This window comes from Vanessa cardui, chromosome 8 (assembly GCF_905220365.1).
Source record: "Vanessa cardui chromosome 8, ilVanCard2.1, whole genome shotgun sequence".
NCBI lineage: Eukaryota > Metazoa > Arthropoda > Insecta > Lepidoptera > Nymphalidae > Vanessa > Vanessa cardui.
This window is the reverse complement of record NC_061130.1, coordinates 293,241-312,500: the sequence shown is the minus strand read 5'-3', so window position 1 is coordinate 312,500 and position 19,260 is coordinate 293,241. Positions and strand designations below refer to the sequence as shown.

Sequence of the window (19,260 nt, the reverse complement as noted above, 5' to 3'; positions counted from 1 at the left end):
CTACCGCCAAATAACAGTAGTCAGTATTGTTGTGTTCCGGTTTGAAGGGTGAGTGAGCCAGTGTAACTACAGGCACAAGGGACATAACATCTTAGTTCCCAAGGTTAGTGGCACAGTGACGATGTAAGGAATAGTTAATATTTCTCACAGCGTCATTGTCTATGGGTGATGGTGACCACAAAAAAGTAGCAGAAATGGAAGGTGTGGTACCTGGTGGCACTGCAGCTTGGTGCGGTTGTAGGCGTAGGTGGCGAGCGCCGTGCCCTCGAAGCCGTAGCGGATGTACGACACGTACGTGATCCAGCGCAGGTACACCGGGATGGCGTCGAACGACACGAAGAACCCGCTGAACAGCAGGAACGGCACCGACATCACCGGCGCCAGGAACACGCCGTTCTGCGGACAGGGGCGTTACAGTGAGGATGCTGATGTGTGCGTGTGTGTGCGTGCGTGTGCGAGTGTGTGCGTGTGTGCACGTGTGTGTGCTTGCGTGTGCGTGTGTTTGCGCACCTGCACGTTCATGGCGGCGCCGACCACGAGCCCCACGCTCTGCGCCACGAAGGCGATGAGCAGGCACGACGACAGGAACATGGAGAAGCGGAACCACTCCAGCGGCTGTGACGTCAGCAGGTACACGATCACCACGTAGATTATGCAGAAGATCGCCTGGAAACACCCTCACCGTTACGTGATGCGCTCCAGCGTGAATTCGGACTCTTAGAAGCATATATATATGTCGGAGACGGTCATCAATTCCTTAGCGTAACGAAGCGCGGCACGAATCCCGCGAGGCGGCAGCACTGTCGTGACGTCACGACGCGACTAACTTCGCGCTACGACGGAGCCTACCCGGTGGAGGCGCTCTGAGACGACTCACTTACGATTCCGCTCTCGTGAAGACCAGTACTTCCATCCTAGGAACTGTCATTCGCTTCGTTACCAGGTGTGATACAGTGTTTTACTGAATAAGTGTATTAAGTACTTTAAACGTAGAATAAACGTGTTCCTGTATTCGCGGTTTCCTCTTTGCTCGATCACCCAGTAATACGCCCCTATGATGCCTGACGATCGTACTGATGTCACTGTCTATCCGACATATATATCTATAGTACAGCTCTTAAGTAGGTATTTTTAAATGGACTGATCGATTTAAAAATAATCAGATATAGAAATTAATCGTACAATTATACCGCATCTATAATTATCACAAATACAAATACGTACTTACTTTAAAGAAAACCTTACGTAGTACTTGTGTGTAACAATTATAATTAATGACACATAATCGCACGATTGGAACCGGTTTGAAATTCAATTACGAGTTTTGACTCACACCCGTGGGTCAAGGTAAAACAAATGTATGTGCGTCGTGCACAGTCATCAGGGTGGCGAGGTGGTCACCTGGAACGGTATGTCGGACACCGTGATGGCCAGGTAGTAGGAGCGCAGCGAGTACCATCGGTTGAAGTGTTCCTTTATCAGCACCGGCATCTCGAGCGGAACTGCAATATTACATGTTATTACAATCAAAGGTACCAAGCACAGGAAACAAGGAATTGTTATAGCAATACATTTAGATATTACGAAGCATATAATAATCGAGTCGAGTCGAGATGGCCCAGTGGTTAGAACGCGTGCATCTTAACCGATGATTGCGGGTTCAATTCCAGGCAAGCAACGCTGATTCATGTGCTTAATTTGTCTTTATAATTCATCTCTTGCTCAGCGGTGAAGGAAAACATCGTGAGGAAACCTGCATGTGACAAATTTCATAGAAATTCTACAACGTGTGTATTTCATCAACCCGCATTGGAACAGCGTGGTGGAATATGTTCCAAACTTTCTCCTCAAAAATAGAGGAGGCCTTTAGCCCAGCATTGGGAATTTACAGGCTGTTGTTGTTTGTTTGTTGTATATGATAATAGCTATGTAAGTTTTATGTTGCCGTGGAATAAGAAAAATGTATATAAATTTTCTCTAATATATTATATCTATTTTTTCTCATCAAAATAATAAATAATAAATAAATAAATATGAGACAACATCACATACATTATTCTGATCCCAATGTAAGTAGCTGAAGCACTTGTGTTATGAAAATCAGAAGTAACGACGGTACCACAAACACCCAGACCCAAAACAACATAGAAAACTAATGGTAATCTACATCGACTCGGCCGGGAATCGAACCCGGGACCTCAGAGTGGCGTACCCATGAAAACCGGTGTACACACCACTCGACCGTGGAGGTCGTCAAATGAAATAGATGTATAGCAGTAATACACTTAATACAACGTAAACTGGTGTACAGCGAGCGTCAACCGACGTCAGAGTTAAGTGTGAAGCGCACTCACAGCTGAGGATCGTGATGGTCATGGAGGTGTACATGAGGAACAGCATGTTGAAGAAGAGGAACCCGAGGTTGGAGAGCACCTTGGAGCCGTCGTCGCCGATGTCGTAGTACAGCGCGCCGATCAGGAACCCCACCAGGATGTGCGCGAACAGACGCAGGTACATCAGCGTCTGCGGGCCACACGCGGGGGCGTTATAGTAGCGCATTCACTGATGCCAGCTGATTGAGACGGGATTTTTGATGATTGGCGCGTGTGCGTGTGTGTGGGTGTATGTAGTCGTGTATTTGTGCGTGTATTTGTGCGTGTATTTGTGCGTGTGTTGGCTTGTGTGCGGGCGTGAGTGTGTGCATGTGCGTATGTGTGGGTGTGTGCTTGTGCGTATGTGTGTGTGTGTGTGTGTGTGTGTGTGTGTGTGTGTGTGACTGAATGTTTGTGAGTGTTTGTGGTTGTGTGTGGGTGTGTGTGTGTGTGTATGTGTGAGTGTTTGTGCACGTGTCTTTGGGTGCATGTGTGTGTGTGTGTGTGTGTGTGTTTGTGAGTGTGAGTGTGAGTGCGAGTGTGTGTGAGTGCGAGTGTGTGTGAGTGTGTGTGAGTGCGAGTGATAGCGTGTGAGTGTGTGAGTGAGTATGTGCGCGTGAGTGAGTGTGTGTGAGTGCGCGTGAGTGAGTGTGTGTGAGTGCGTGTGAGTGAGTGTGTGTGAGTGCGTGTGAGTGCGTGTGTGAGTGCGTGTGTGAGTGCGTGTGTGAGTGCGTGTGTGAGTGCGTGTGCGTGCGTGCGAGTGCGTGTGAGTGCGTGTGTGTGTGCGTGTGTGAGTGCGTGTGAGTGCGTGTGAGTGCGTGTGCGTGCGTGCGTGTGAGTGCGTGTGAGTGCGTGTGCGTGCGTGTGAGTGCGTGTGTGAGTGCGTGTGTGATTGCGTGTGCGTGCGTGCGAGTGCGTGTGAGTGCGTGTGTGTGTGCGTGTGTGAGTGCGTGTGAGTGCGTGTGAGTGCGTGTGCGTGCGTGCGTGTGAGTGCGTGTGAGTGCGTGTGCGTGCGTGTGAGTGCGTGTGTGAGTGCGTGTGTGAGTGCGTGTGTGAGTGCGTGTGCGTGCGTGCGAGTGCGTGTGAGTGCGTGTGTGTGTGCGTGTGTGAGTGCGTGTGAGTGCGTGTGAGTGCGTGTGTGTGTGCGTGTGTGAGTGCGTGTGAGTGCGTGTGCGTGCGTGCGTGTGAGTGCGTGTGCGTGCGTGCGTGTGAGTGCGTGTGCGTGCGTGCGTGTGAGTGCGTGTGAGTGCGTGTGCGTGCGTGTGCGTGCGTGTACCCAGTCGCGGCGGCTGAAGAGCAGCGTGCGGCGCAGCACGACCCAGAACTGCGCGAGCTCGGAGGTGGCGTAGCGGCGCGGCGACGGCGCGCCCAGCAGCGCGGCCGCCGCGTTGTCCTGCTTGTCCTCCAGCTGCAGCGCCAGCGGCTCGCCTGCGGGCGCATTCACACCATGACACAACTTGTCGAAACACTTCATTCATATTGCCAAAACATGACATGCCATTCGTCGATTAGATGAGGGCTTTCGGTGCTCTGGGACAATATTATACCAGAGAGAATCTTTCTACACTTTCTGAACCAGGTTGTAGAAAACAAATCGACGCCAAAAGTCCCAACTTAAACACTTGGCCGTTTTGTTTAGGCAGATAACTTTGAGTAAGTTCGATCCACAAATTTTTTAAATTGAGAAGAATTTGTAATAAATTTAATAATAAAACAATTTAATATTCCACACATTTATGTACATGAGGAATAGAAATGGTCCAAGAATTGATCCTTGTGGGACTATTTTAACAATAGAAGCCTCAGGAGACCATTTTCTTTTAACGTCAAACTTTTGAATTCTTAAGGTAAAATGTCAATAAGTCGGGCAGACATTCTTTAATTACATTGATAAAGTTGCCTGTCCAGAGTTTTACGTTGACCACAATAAAAGGCTTTAAATAAATTCACAGGATATCCCTAATGCATTTTATAAATGATTTCGATGGTATTCTTCTTCGAAGGGCTTTTAACAAAAGATTGTTTCTCATAGAAGTTAATGGTTTTTGGGACAAAGGAATTCTTTGGTATATTTTGATCGCATTGTCAGTAAGTATAAAAATACATAAAGAAAATCACCAATACTCACTAGAACATCAGATAAACATTCGTCGCGTCAGTTCAAAGTTCAATAACCAAACTAAACAATGCAAGGTTACTCACTAATTAATGTCTAAAGCATCAAATAAATATCTTGTTGTCGTTTAAAAGTAATGACCCTAACAAAGTATAATAACCCGTCACACTCTTAATGGACTTAGGTTTCATATAAATAACGCGTTGTAATTTTTACTATGTGTATTTACATGCTCTTAAATTATGTTCCACGTGGTGGGTGATCTGAAGGAAATAGGAACTGGCAGGCTTTACGAGCCGGCCTTATTCTAACCACCCTTGGAAATGATTTTAGGGGTTTTACAATAGGTACAGTGTGGCGATCCAAACTATCGCCTATTCCCCACGGAATTAGAATTAACATTAGCTTATTTCTGAATAAAAATCAAGAAGTTCTTGTTTTATTATTCAGGCTACTAATCCGGTTTAAACTATTACTTAATATCAAAAGTATGAGTACATTTTCTTAGATATAGCTGATGACGTCAAAATAATGGAGATAACGTCAGGAATTTGTAATAATTATAAAAAACCTTTTTCAAACTACAGATAAAGCGATACAGACGTTTTTGTTACGCAAAATGATAATCACCGATTCAAACTCATTCCGGCTAACATTATTTTCCAACTCATTAGTGACGTCACACTAATGTTTTCAAAAGTGAAACTTCTTTGGAAGCAACGAGACTGAAATTTCATGGACGAATTAAAGTGCAGTATTTCTATATTTAAGGTTTCTGACGAATACGATCGAATGATTTCACAATCACATTCACTAAATTGCGCTTGATTTTACGATTATTATTCAAATATGCCATACTCGAATCAAATTTATCCCTTTATATTTTCAGGAAATGATTACGAAAACCAATATAATAGCTAAAGCAAGAAATGTCCATTTTCATAATATTTAAGTTGAACAAAAACAATACTTCATATACAAATAACACGCACATATTTAATAAACATTCGAGGGCTGCTCATGCAGGAAGCTTATCTGCTACTCTGACCTCGCTATCAGCCGCTTTGTTAAAAAAGGTCATTCCTTATTTGCATGACCATAAGACTCAAAATAGAATAAAAAAACAGATGCCGTGTTTGTGTTAAGGAATCTCAGACAAAAATATAGTTTAGTCTAAATATCATATTATTAGATTGTATTGACAGGCTTGTTATTGTTGGTTCGTATGAACAGATCCCATTAATAATTTAATTTCTTTGTCATTCGATCCACACGTGGTACATTGCTATTTAAAGCCTGCAAAAAGTCAAAAGACTTCTGTCATCACAAAGAAATAAATTAACACCACCGGTAAGCATTATATGAATAAATTATACTAATTAACCGCAAGACGCCGTTGATTAAGATTCTTATGCAATGACATTTACGAGCTCAGTTCAACGAAAACAATGAGCTGAGCTCGTATGAGAATGTACAAAAATCTTGGTCTAGGCTTGAAAACACAACCCCCCCCCCCCCTTCGAGGAATGGCTAGAATTGGTGGATACACATGTGGCAAACTTTTCGTCAAACATTAGACGAGATCTATCAAACGAGGCTCACGAGGATGATTGATTGAGGATTGTACTATCTGCAGCGCCTCACCTTTGCCCTTGGCGATCTCGTTGGCGGCGAACTGTATGAGGCCGTTGTGCAGGTTGGCCCCGTTGGCGCCGTTGGCCCCGTTGGCCCCATTGGTGTCCATCTTGTCGGGCACCTGCGAGGCGTCGTTCTTGTTCCAGTCGTTCTTCAGCGAGTTCTCCATGTCCTTCTTGTTGTTGTATTCCGCCATTTTCGGCAGCGGCAAACCCGTTCTGTAATATGTATCGAATTTATATTATATAATTAATGACCAAATTCGTCCAAGACATTCAACACTTTACATTTTTGTCATGATATTGTTTACACGTTACTTATATTATAGTTGTTCGCTTCGCTAGCGTTTTAGGGGGTTTCCTGTTATGCATTAGACGAAAAAGTAGCCCGTGTCTTCATGACTTCATGTATACTTCATACCATATTTCATCAAATACATTTCATTGGTTTCTTAATGAAAGAGCGACAGATAGACTGACAGATAGAGTTACTTTCACATTTATAATATCAGTATGGAAGCATAGATACCAACCAATAAAAACATTGCTATCGACGATAGGGTTTTGGTCCTGGATGAGTATCTTACAATCGTCCCTAACTACCACCATACATGCCACCAAGGGCAGAGGAGAATTACAACTAGCACAAGGGACATGAAACCTTTGCCTTATTTTATCTTAAATATTGTTGGTATTGCGTTAAGGGGAGTGGGGTGTATCATAAGCAACAGTGAATATAAATTGGTATACGATCAGCTTTTTGTATATCATTATTTTACTTTATTGTAAATTCAGAAATTTTGTTTTATGATTTATTATTACTTTTTTATGTTATAGGTTGGCGGACGAGCATCTGGGCCACCTGATGGTAAGTAGTCACCATCACCCATAGATAATGACGCTGTCAGAAATATTAACTATTCCTTACATCGTCAATGCGCCACCAACCTTGGGAACTAAGATGTCATGTCCCTTGTGCCTGTAGTTACACTGACTCACTCACCCTTCAGACCGGAACACAACAATATTGATTACTGTTATTTAGCGGTAGAATAACTGATGAGTGGGTGGTACCTACCCAGACGGGCTTGCACAGAGCCCTACCACCAAGTGAATATATTAGATACAAATTGTAGAAGGCAATTTATAACAGTATTTAAAACAAAACGAACTGAATAAATGTCGTATGTAAATCCCGCCTATTTACTTATGAAACGTTTAATGTAACAAAACATTGAATTCATCGATTATATGCACATAACTAATGGCTCGTAATGATGTCATAGACATTAATAGCGTCGGGTTACGATTTAAATTAACTTCAAACTTAAATAGTTATAAAGTTATTAACGACCAAAAAACTATAATATAGATTAACATCTTAACACCGATTTCAGAGCGTCTCGGATCTTTCACGTGAACGGTTGTCCAAGTAGAAAGCGTTACTTCGTGGTAGGTACCACCCTTTCATCAGATATTCCATCGCCGAACAACAGTACTGGTATTATTGTATTCCGGTTTGAAGGGTGAGTGCGCCAGTGCAACTACAGGCACAAGGGACATAACATCTTAGTTCTCAAGGTTGGTGGCGCATTGGCGATTAAAGGAATGGTTAATATTTCTTACAGCGTCATTGTCTATGGAGGTGACCACTTACCATCAGGTGACCCATATGCTCGTCCGTCAACCGATAGCAATAGCGTGCATTTTTAGTACAAATATGAGGAGTGTATGTGTGTAACGCAATTGTTGGTGTGTGCATGATTGCCTCACCGGATGTCGTGCTTGCCGTTGTCGATGGCGCGCACGAGCTTGCCGGTGTGGTCGCCGTACTCGCCGCACGACACCTCGATGATGAAGGACGCCGGGTTGTGGTACGACGGGCACTGCAGGCTCAGGCTGCCCAGCCACTCCACTGCGGACACACCCACCATCGGCCGTCAGCACCTTCACTTATGACTAGCAACACCCCATTATAGGGAACTAACTATTATTCCCTTCCAATAGGCTATTTGACAATACGAAAAATAAATTGTGAATTATTGTAATCAGTGTATATTATGAGTTTAAAAATGGTTATTTACTAACGAAACTTGAAAATAATACTTAATTTATTCAAAAATCCATAATCCAAAATGCAAATTTTCAAACGTTTGTCACGTGACACAAGACGCTCCTGATTGGCCGGGCTTATGATGAAGTCACTTTCTTGTAAACTTTGTTTTTCTACTATATGTACCACAGATTAAAATACAGCAAAGTGACGTCACCGACCCCATTGCAGCTCCATATTGTCCAAGTAGCGTTTTCGCGCGTTATTTAAATATGGAATTTTTAATGTGATATTTTTTGGCAAATATGTACTAGATTTAAAAAAATCAACATTTACTGGGTTCCTTAACCTCTACTAAATAATATAAAATGGATTTTAAAAACCAGTCAAATAGCCTATTGAAAGACAACCCTGCGACTTTGACATCGCTGAGCGGCCCCTAAACCATTGTATCATCATCATTTGGTGACCATCCATTGTCAAACCCAAACTGACAGACAAACAAAGCAAGAGGTCGTTCTCGGTGACTCCGCATAGTAAGGCAACTGTTAAGATTATTATTGAAAATAACCGAGAACTGGGATTACACCTGTTATCAACATCAACCTTATCAATAAAGACACAATAAATGCACATTATATTGACAAAGTAGTCCTCAATATTAGGAAAGGGTTATAAATATATCCATTGAAAGTAAAAAAAATTAGCTTGAATACAAGAGGCGGCAAGGTCTAGTTACACAGAAGTTTTCGTAACTCGATATTGGTACTTGCAAGTAAAGTTTACTTCCGCTCATTACGATAAAATTAAACTTAAGACTTTTCCTTCCGCTGATATTTCCTACTCGCAAAATTGTTCACATTTTTTTAATTAAATTTTATATTTTTTAGAAATTAATTTCATAATGAATGCAAAACTATTGATTATAATTTATGACTGTATGTTATTTACTTTTACGTAAATCTTATCCGTCCAATGCTATTCATCAAAACTACATAAATATATGTATGAACTCATTAAGAATTACATAAGGCTTTTGTTTTTTTTTTATTGATAATTGATTGTTGATCGTATTACATCTACCTGTGGAATGAGCATTAGGTCGATGTATGCCAGCGACACATGGATACTGTATGAGATATTGTATATTTGTTTAACTTACCCAGCCTCCCCGTACTGCCTTGGTAGACGCACTGGCCGTCCGCTAACGTGTACAGATGGTCAAACATCTCGAACAATCTAGCGGAGGGCTGGTGAATGGTGCAGATGATCGTCCTTCCGCCTCTCGCAAGAGTTTTCAGCAAGGAGATACATTGGAAGCAGGAGGAGCTGTCCAGGCCTGATGTAGGCTCGTCGAAGAACATGATGGGCGGATTGTTGACCAGCTCCAGGGCTATGGAGAGCCGCTTCTTCTGACCGCCCGATAGGTTAGATGTCATCGTTTTGTGATGCTCTGATAGGCCGAGAGTTTCCAATATTTCTTGAATCTGAAAGTTAAATTTATGTATTAATAAACAACGGAGTTTTAAATGTAAACTTAGTTGAGACAAGGACAGCCAGCATGTTTACGAGCAGTGAAGGTTATTTCAGTGAGTACACATTTACGCATTATTATTTTTATGTAAAAAGTGCATACGAATATGATAATTTGCAATTAATGTCTACAAATTTAAGTACCCAAGGAGAGCATCACCACCATCATGTGTGACCGCACCAGAAATATTTTTTTGAAGTACATTGACCTTTAATTTCATTAACATTTCTTCGCACCCACTCGTAAACATAATACAATTATTATATCCAAAGTACTTTAAAAAGGCATTACACATCTGTAGACGGATCGGTTGGTTTCATTCGGGTGCCACCCACTCAGTCGCGCCGACAATCGGGAATACTCTGTATTGACGTGTTCCGGTTGGAAGAGTGAGTGTACCGGTGTAATTACAGGAACAAGAGACTTTTTTTTATAAAGTAATTGTTATATATGTAGTTACGTAAACGTTTATAGTGCGACACAACTTAGATATAGCATCGGCAAAATTCGAAAAAACTATCAATATTTATTTCTTATGTGAATATGATCTTTACACAAACGTAATAATGTGTAATATCATATGACCTAATATATTCGTTAATTTGACACTTCACTGACGCGGGAATCTAGAGCGATGAATAGCGTCGAATGGCGCGATAGTGAGCTATTTCTATTGGTTGTGTAAATCGTCAGTAATCGGTTTTACGAATTTTACCGATGCTACATCTAAGTTGTGTCGGCCGGTGCGACGCTTCTATTAAATCTGTGGGTAACCAGCCTCATGGTTTAATTGACGCAGTCCTACTCCTTTACATATACTATTAAGTATGTCGTCGTTGTTATAAGTCGTCACTGCCAATCGAAGACATTTGCACTATAATAATATTAATCATTACATTTCAATGAGCCCTCAAACCAGAGAAATAAGATTTTAAGTTCATTCTGCCGATAGTTATGACTGTGTGTATGTAGTGACTTAGTCACCCTTTAAACCGTAACAGAACAATAAAACTTATTGCTGTTTGTCAAAAGAATATTTGACGAGTGGGTGGTACTTACTCAGCTATATATGTATACTCTACTAGGCCTATCACCAAGTAAAGTAAGGTACATAGATATCATCATCAATCAGATCAACAATGTATGTTATGGGGTCAATATAAGGTACATTATTGCATAAAATGTATTTATATTGTAAACTTACCACTTCTTCTTTATCCTCTCTGGTGGTAGCACTGGGCAGCTTCAGTGACGTAGCAACCGCCATCGCCTCTTCGACGGTCAGGTTTCCGTGCAGCTGGTTGTCCTGCATGATGTAGCACGACAGCTTCCGGAAACTGGATAGGTTACGTTCCATACCATTCACTGTTATACTGCCTTCCATCCCTGATGTCCTGGTAACAAAAACAAAAACATTTATAAACACTTTAAATTTACTTAAAAAGGTGTATTCATGTATTCCTTATCATCATCGCCTAAAGAATACTCGTGACGATTTTGCTTCAGCAAAATTACAAATCATCGTTCACACGACATCGTGAGGGCTAGGGATAAGTCCGATTCCAACGTGGTCAGCGGCGGACCAAGGCAGACAGGGAAAGACAGGCACAGATAGATATAGCCCTTTTATGACGACCTCCGTGGTCCAGTGGTGTGTACACCGGTTTTCATGCCACGCCACTCCTAGGTCCCGAGTTCGATATCGACTCGGGCTCATAGAAAACTCCTTATAATATACATCAGTAGATATATATTATAATGAGTTTTTTGTATTGTCTTGGGTATGAGTGTAATGTATGTGATGTTGTCTCATATTTTAAAAAAAAACAATGGGAACACAGAAATGATGTCCCCTGTCTTGCTTCAACCTTGAATTGCTTTGGCTCACTTTCATGTAAAACCAGAACACAAATGAGAAGTATGTATATTTTAATTATCATTTAAACTATTAAAAAAAAAGATCATACCCATTATCAATTACAGTATAAAAAAAAATATGAAAACGATTCGAGTCAAAGCGTTTGGAGTCGAAATCGCAGCGACCAAGGCCAGTGGAAAAAACAATATATGCCGTGCGCATAAATTACTACATATTCATAAAACATGAGACAATAATTTCGGCATGATAACATTTAATTTTAGTTTTTTATATTGTGTATACGAAAAACACTTAATGGTCATATAATTGTAAGCTGTGGCGATGGTTTGCAGGTATTGGCGGATTTGTTTATAGAATTAAATCAAAATCGTAAACATACAGGTTTAAAGCTGACCAGGAGACAAATTATATTTAATTTGATCAAACATTTTATCATAACATGGTTCGATCTTCTGGGCCTTCGATGGTGCTATCCACTGGACCACCTCACTACAGCTATGTACATTTATCGAGTAATAGAAATTCAACAATTCTATAAATGCTGTTATTGTTATTCTTTCCTGTTAATATGGCATGGTTATGAGGTATCAAATCCCAACCTTAGGTTGAAATACTCGTTCGGGCTAGCAAAATTTTATTGGATTTGTTCAGACGCCTGAGCAATGAAGTAGTAAGTGTATGAAGTTCAGTGCTCCAGTAGTTCTGCAGCTGATCTATTTCCAACCGGATCGGATTTGCCATCCATTGTTATTAACACTACCTCGTAGGTACATCATTGTCATCATATATAGATTACTGATATTGATATCATTAGTTATTTTCCTCTAACTAAGGAACGATATTGTGCTAGGAGTTATGTGATAAGAACGCCAGGGATTCGGATCAGACCTGCGACTTTAACATCACTATGCGTGAACGTTTAGGCCATCCCTAGGTACCAACCAAGCATTCGTCATTCTATCATTAAATGAATCCAGTTTGAAAAGTATATATACAATATTTGAAATATCATAATCATCATAAGTATGAAACAATTGAAATATGATATTACTGTCTATTTGAGTATTGTAGGCAGCGTTTAGCGAATATAAAGTCAGATGGCCCGTTTACTTGCATTACTGCTATAAATTCTAGACATCAAATTACAAAATTGAAAACAAAAACATGATGTGTACATAAATGGACACACGAATCCTTTTGCTTCACACGTGTAATCGTATCCGCTGATCCGAGATTGCGAAATCAAATTATCACGTTCATAACTTCGGTCCGCTGGTGATTAGCAGGGATTGCTTCAGCGCGGTATTATACTACAATAGTACATTTCGTAATTACAATAATCGACGATCGCCGACGTTATATTTTGTATTATCTACAGCACTGATATTACAAATGCATAACTGTGTGTTTGGATATTTGTTACACAATCGCTCTCGGACGATTGAAGGGTTTCTAGAGTTTTAGTCGAACATTAAATTTTAATTTTAATTTACATTGAGACACGATGAAGCGTTCAATAATATTGTTTAAAAATCTATTTTACTCATGTTTGTAAACTTGTCAAACTACTATAGTTTAATTTGATTTTATGGCCTCGACACTATAGATCGTTAACTAAAAACACTATTTTATAAAAAAATCAATAGTTTAATTAAAATTTTGTAATATAATTTAATCGATTTAGCGACAAATTCTGCGATTTATATTTAACAATTGTTATATATAAGCCGCTTTAATCGCGATAGAAGATTATCTTCTGTTACTCTCGTATACACAAATGCGAAAACAAAGTTATTTGCTTTTTTCGTTTGCGTACACATTATTTCTAAATTAAAACAACACCCAATTTAATGTCTTGACTTTGAAAGATTAATTACACTCAAATTGTTACCGAGATGACAAAAAAATAAAATCTTATAGAATCACCAACGATATAATATAAAAAATAATTACGTGATCTGCCAAAAATAAATCATACGACCGGCCCCTACATAGCGTATATATCTAATCATGATAATTAATATAAATTTTAAATTGTCTGATAAATAAACGAAATCTTTAGATCCCAAGGTTGGTGACGCATTGGTGATAAAAGGAATGGTTAAAAATTCTAACGCCGCCAATGTCTGTAGATATTGACGGTGACCACTTACCATCAAGAATAAGGAGCCCATTTGCCTAGCAAAATTGAGAAAAAGATCATTTAACGCTTTCTATAAATTAAAACACAACAAATATGTTTTAAAAAGTCCATAGTAAACACAAGTATATTGATTGGGTTTATCATAATACTAACAGATAGGGTTGCCTAGCTAGGTTAAAATGGTCCGTAATGCTCCAGATATTCAGCCAGCCAGTGGCCACCCTGATATTGATGAGAGAAACAGTACTGGCTGATTCTATATCAATGGATGACCGCCATATCAGTCTTTTGGACTTATTATGAGTTGACAAAGGTACTTATTTATACATTGGAATAGAATAATATTTTTGTTGTTCGTTTTAATAACTAACTCGGTTTCTTTAAGTGGATAAGGAAACTTGTCAGAAAACGAGACATTTAAATTGCTATCATTAATGAATTCCTCTCGAACAATGTCGCAAAGTACACTTACAACTTATCAAGGCAATTAGTGTGGCCGACGAGGCCTTTGACAGGCTTGATTTTTTCTTTAAATCATTCGTATTTCCCATCATAATTGTAAAAGTTCCTTCGTTTTAGACTTTAAAAGACGTAAGTCACTTGTATAAAATCGAATTTAGATTTAACTAGCGACCCGCCCCGGCTACGCTGGGTACAACTAATACCAAATATACCACAAAATTTATTTATTTACAACACGAGCCGTCATTTGAAACCTCTTACATGATCAGTATTTTTTTACCATATTGTCCATGTATTATATACAAAAACTTTTCGAATCACTTTGACCATTAAAAAAATTGCATCAAAATTTGTTGCGTCATTTTAAAAATAAGAGCGTACATAGGAACAGACAGCGTTGGGTGACTTTTTTATACTATGTAATAATATCTACGGATACTTCCAAGTCATAGAACATTTAGGAAAAGGTATTGTCCAATACGCTTGCAATAAGCATTAATTAAATTGATACCATACCGATACACCAAACAAAGAACGACACAAATTAAAGACTGACAGTGCTCTTTTTTAATAATGGGAAGAAATCAAATACGAATTACGCCTTTTTTACATTCGACTAAATACGTGTTCATTTGCTCCATTTTCTGAATAATTATTAATTTAAAAAAAAAGAACAAAAGTTTTAGCGAGCCTTTTTATCAGACAATACTTTTATCGTATTTGTTCAGTGAGTTTTTAGTTATTTATATTTCGTACAGTCACTCACGAGATTAGGAGAGAGCAATCTTAAATAGCGAATGGTAACAATATTTACATAGTTTTTGAATGATGATGATGATCGACTGATTCAGTCCATGCTGACAATCTTAAGAAAGATTAGGCATACACGTGCGATATTACATATAATATGACAGAGCAAACTACAGAACACAAGCATAAGCGTAAATACAATCCCTGGCGTTTACGGAAGCATATATAAGCTGACATATCGGACAAAATGAGTATATACAGTCTAACAAGCGAATAACTATTATGGCTAAATATTTAAAAATATAATTGAAAATATATAATTCCGTCATAGTAACTAGAAGTGTATTGTCAATGTTCAACCATTGTGACTAACTACTGCGTTTTTATGATAACATTAGATACTATCTGTGATGATACAAAGTGATGTAATCCCCTCCAACTAATTATAATTCAAATGAAAATGTAACATCAAAAATTGAAATAAAAATATACTGGTTTTAAAAACTAAACTCAATATTGACAAGCACTTATAAAATAGTACAATTAAAACAAAGAAAACCGTTTGTTCGTAATACAGGTGATATCTAAAGAAACCTAAAAAACATACTGTAGTTGCTCTTACTAGAATTAAAAATATATTATATGAACGAAGAAAGTGTTACAGGACTGCCCAAATTCTAAACTTTATTCTCGCGATACGAAATTTCATCCCAAATCTATGGGGAATTGTAATCAATTAAATACTTTCCGACCCGGTGGTAGCTTCACTTAATTGTAACATAACGATTCAAAAGTGCTTGTAAAAGTCTACTTGAATAAAGTAAAGTTTGTTTTGTTTTGATTTGAATTTTTTCCCGATCTGGTAATCTCATCACATCTCATCTAAAATGCAACTGAAAAGTACATCAGACACTATAAACGTATTTAGTAAAAAAATATCTAATAATACACGGCACGTCGCGTTGGTCTAACAAGAAATGATTTGATTACGCAAGTTGATGGCATGTTTATATTTTATGACACATAACATATCGCCTGTATCACATCTCAGATTATTACATTACTATCGGTTATATTATTTTTTATAGATATAACGTTGAAAAGAAACCTTTAAATAATATTTAATTAATGTTTTAAATTAACGTGGTTATTTTAATTATTACAGTAATTCATTATTTACCAGGTTTTTTATTTGTATTTGTTGGAGATAGATATTTCGACATTATGAATAATTTCTTTGTAAATCTTCTAAAATTAAATTTATGACATAATGTCATTGTTAGATGAAGGAACAATATTTTAAACAGAAACAAATCAACGATATCGAAACAAAGGAAGGATATCGCTCCACAGAAGGACAACAATAGAACCAGAATTAGTAAACAACTGAAATCTGTCGTCTAGACAAGAACCAAACGTCCCGAAACTATGACATAAAATCTTATTAGATAGAGGAATTTACAAAAACCGATGTAAATGGTAGGAATGAAATGATCACAGACGGATTAACGGAAAACAGCGAACGCTATGATAAAGTAAATATGGTACGACACAACTCAGATGTCGCATCGGCAAAATTCGTAAAACCGAACACATTCGAATTGAGCACGCTATACCAAATTATCAATATTTATTTCTTATGTGAATATGATCTTTACACAAACGTAATAACTTGGATATCATATGACCTAATATATTCGTCAATTTGAAACTTGCTTTCTCGGGTTGAACTGGCGCGAGAATCTAAAGCGACAAATAGCGTCGAATGGCGCGATTGACTGTTTCTATTTGTCGTGTAAATCGTCAATAATCGGTTTTATTGAACTTGCCGATGCTACATCTAAGTTGTGTCGTACTGTACCTCGATAGCATCGAGGCGTCTATTGCATTGCGTATAACTTCCAATTGACCGCGTGACCTAATTGTGAGTAATTGATAACAGGGATCCGGTTGCGAATAACTTTGATGATGTCCCTTAACTTGTCTACGAGTATCTACATCGCTCAAGCTAAAACGTTCTCGAGTCTTGCTTTATGAAAAAATTATATTTCAATTAAAGGCATACATTACTGTAAACGAGTTTTTTTTTTCTTAAAATAATAATCTCGGCCTTCGTCTTGTTGTCGTTCACCTTGCCTCATTACCGCATCAAAAAAATAGTCTTTCCGTCGTTATTAAGAATCATATGATTTAATTCATTAAGCCTATCCACAGTAATATTACAGCCCTATTTCTTGCCAAATCAATATAATTAACAACAACAGACGTATTATATTTCCATGTTTCTGTAATACGTCTTACAATTTCGCAATCGTTGGTGTACTTTGTAAGTGAACAGAGTCGTACATTATACCAGATATGTACATATGTATACATACATATATTTAAGAATGAATCGTTTGTTTGAGTTGGATGCGTTGCCATTCCATCCGATGAACTGAAACTATGTACGATACTTTCTGGTATAGTATACATATTACAGAATAGCATTTAGACCATTCCAATCACAAGAGTTTTGACAACCTCCGTGGTCGAGTGGTGTGTTTATCGGTTCTCTCTGAGGTCCCGGGTTCGATTCCCGGCCTAGTCGATGTAGAAGGTTTATTACTTTTCTATGTTGTCTTGGGTCTGGGTGTTTGTGTACCGTCGTTAGTTCTGATTTACCATAACACAAGTGCTTTAGCTACTTACATTGGGATCAGAGTAATGTATGTGATGTTGTCGAATATTTATAAAAAAAAGAGGTGTAAGGCAAAATAAACAACTTTTTACATCGATGTTACGCGACTTTTGGTCGAGATCTTAAATCATCTATAAATTACAGATTCGGGACAAAATATCGTTTTGAATTACGACAAAGTTGTAATTTGAAGCTAAGAAATAAAAGTGCATATAGTGAAATGATAAAGTGTTTATTATTACATCTAAAGATCACATCAATAAACTGTCTGTAGTCATGTAGCCTGTAGTTAACCTAAGGCTTGTTTATCTTAACGCTTTCTTTGATTGGTGTTGAGCAAAGGCGCGTAACTAGTACAACATATTTATTTAGAACAAAATCAAAAGAGATTGCATCGCAGCCGTGACTCGGCTATTTTAGTTTAAATTTATTCCTATTAACAAGTTTATGTAAACATTACGCTCCATACATTAACAAGTATAAAATACATGCAATTTGTGATTAATAAAATCAAAATATATTGTTTTGCAAATTAACATGTATATGAAATATAATATATTGTGCTAGTTTTATAGTAGGTATGTGGCTAGGCTTTCATCACAATGATAAGTAGTTTGGATCTTGCGACATATACATATATGTATGTATGTTTCCGTGCAGTTCCGTCGCTAAATTGTGGTAAGTGATGTTTGCTAAGATTGCGCGGACTGGGCTCAGCTGAGGCGGTTTGCGTAACACGATACTGGCTAAGGTAACGTGTAATTTGAGCGACCGGTGACTATTTATTTTATACCTGATTTTTTACTATCGAACTGTTTTGCCTTGCAAGTCTACGCCAGTGCATAACGATGACAACACTATAATAAATCCAAATAGAACGACTGCTGACTATTTATTCATTGTATCGAATCAAAGTAAACAATAACATATTGACAAATCCTTGGGTCGAATCATTATTTCTTTACGAACCACAGTTTATATACCTTTTATATATAATAGACGGAACACCTTTGGTCCCTTGAGTATCGGCACATTGATCGTAAGAATGTTTACGTTTTATTTTAGACAGCATCAATATCTGATTTTTTCCTTTTCAAGTTTCAATTGACAATAGCCCGATGAGTCAAGATTGACTCCTCAACAGATCGCACTAAATCTTATCGAGACTTCATAACTAAACAATTTGAGTTATGAAGTCTATTTTCTAATCCAAGGCGTTACAGTAAAAGTATGACGACACGCAAAACGCTGTGATATTTTAGGCTATTCTGCGATATGAAGAGAAAGTGCGACAGAGGCATGTCAACAAAACGCCGCGGTGAAAACAGCAAGTACAGTTATCGCAATGTTCCACGAAGCACGGCGGTGTGCTGACGATCTCAGTTAGTGCACACACAATAAACTATACGAATGTTAACCCATAGTAAATATCCCACGGAAAGGAACAAGCGTCCTCTCCTCACGATGTAAGGTCTGTGGACTGTCATGCCTATCTCGGCTGCGAATCAAAACGTCGTAGGATATTCGTTTAACATATATTGTTATTACTGGACTCTAAAGTAACATATATGCATAGTTTAGGTTCTACAGCTATGCTTACTTTTACTTCCTGAAGCAGTAAGGCTACTAACTGTGCA

At 38.5% G+C, this 19,260-nt stretch overlaps 1 protein-coding gene across 2 annotated transcripts in view; it reads right to left on the bottom strand.

Moving 5' to 3' along the window:
* LOC124531839 (ATP-binding cassette subfamily G member 4) overlaps positions 1 to 19,260 on the bottom strand; it is a 53,950-nt gene that overhangs the window by 1,534 nt on the left and 33,156 nt on the right. For both annotated transcript variants that reach the window (XM_047106380.1, XM_047106379.1), the window contains 9 exons: positions 10,914 to 11,103; positions 9,338 to 9,662; positions 7,896 to 8,037; positions 6,133 to 6,341; positions 3,649 to 3,800; positions 2,355 to 2,523; positions 1,402 to 1,502; positions 511 to 666; positions 211 to 396 (listed from right to left, as the gene is read on the bottom strand). In XM_047106380.1, the coding sequence (XP_046962336.1) occupies positions 211 to 396; positions 511 to 666; positions 1,402 to 1,502; positions 2,355 to 2,523; positions 3,649 to 3,800; positions 6,133 to 6,341; positions 7,896 to 8,037; positions 9,338 to 9,662; positions 10,914 to 11,103 (1,630 nt within the window). The remainder of the gene's footprint in view (positions 1 to 210; positions 397 to 510; positions 667 to 1,401; positions 1,503 to 2,354; positions 2,524 to 3,648; positions 3,801 to 6,132; positions 6,342 to 7,895; positions 8,038 to 9,337; positions 9,663 to 10,913; positions 11,104 to 19,260) is intronic.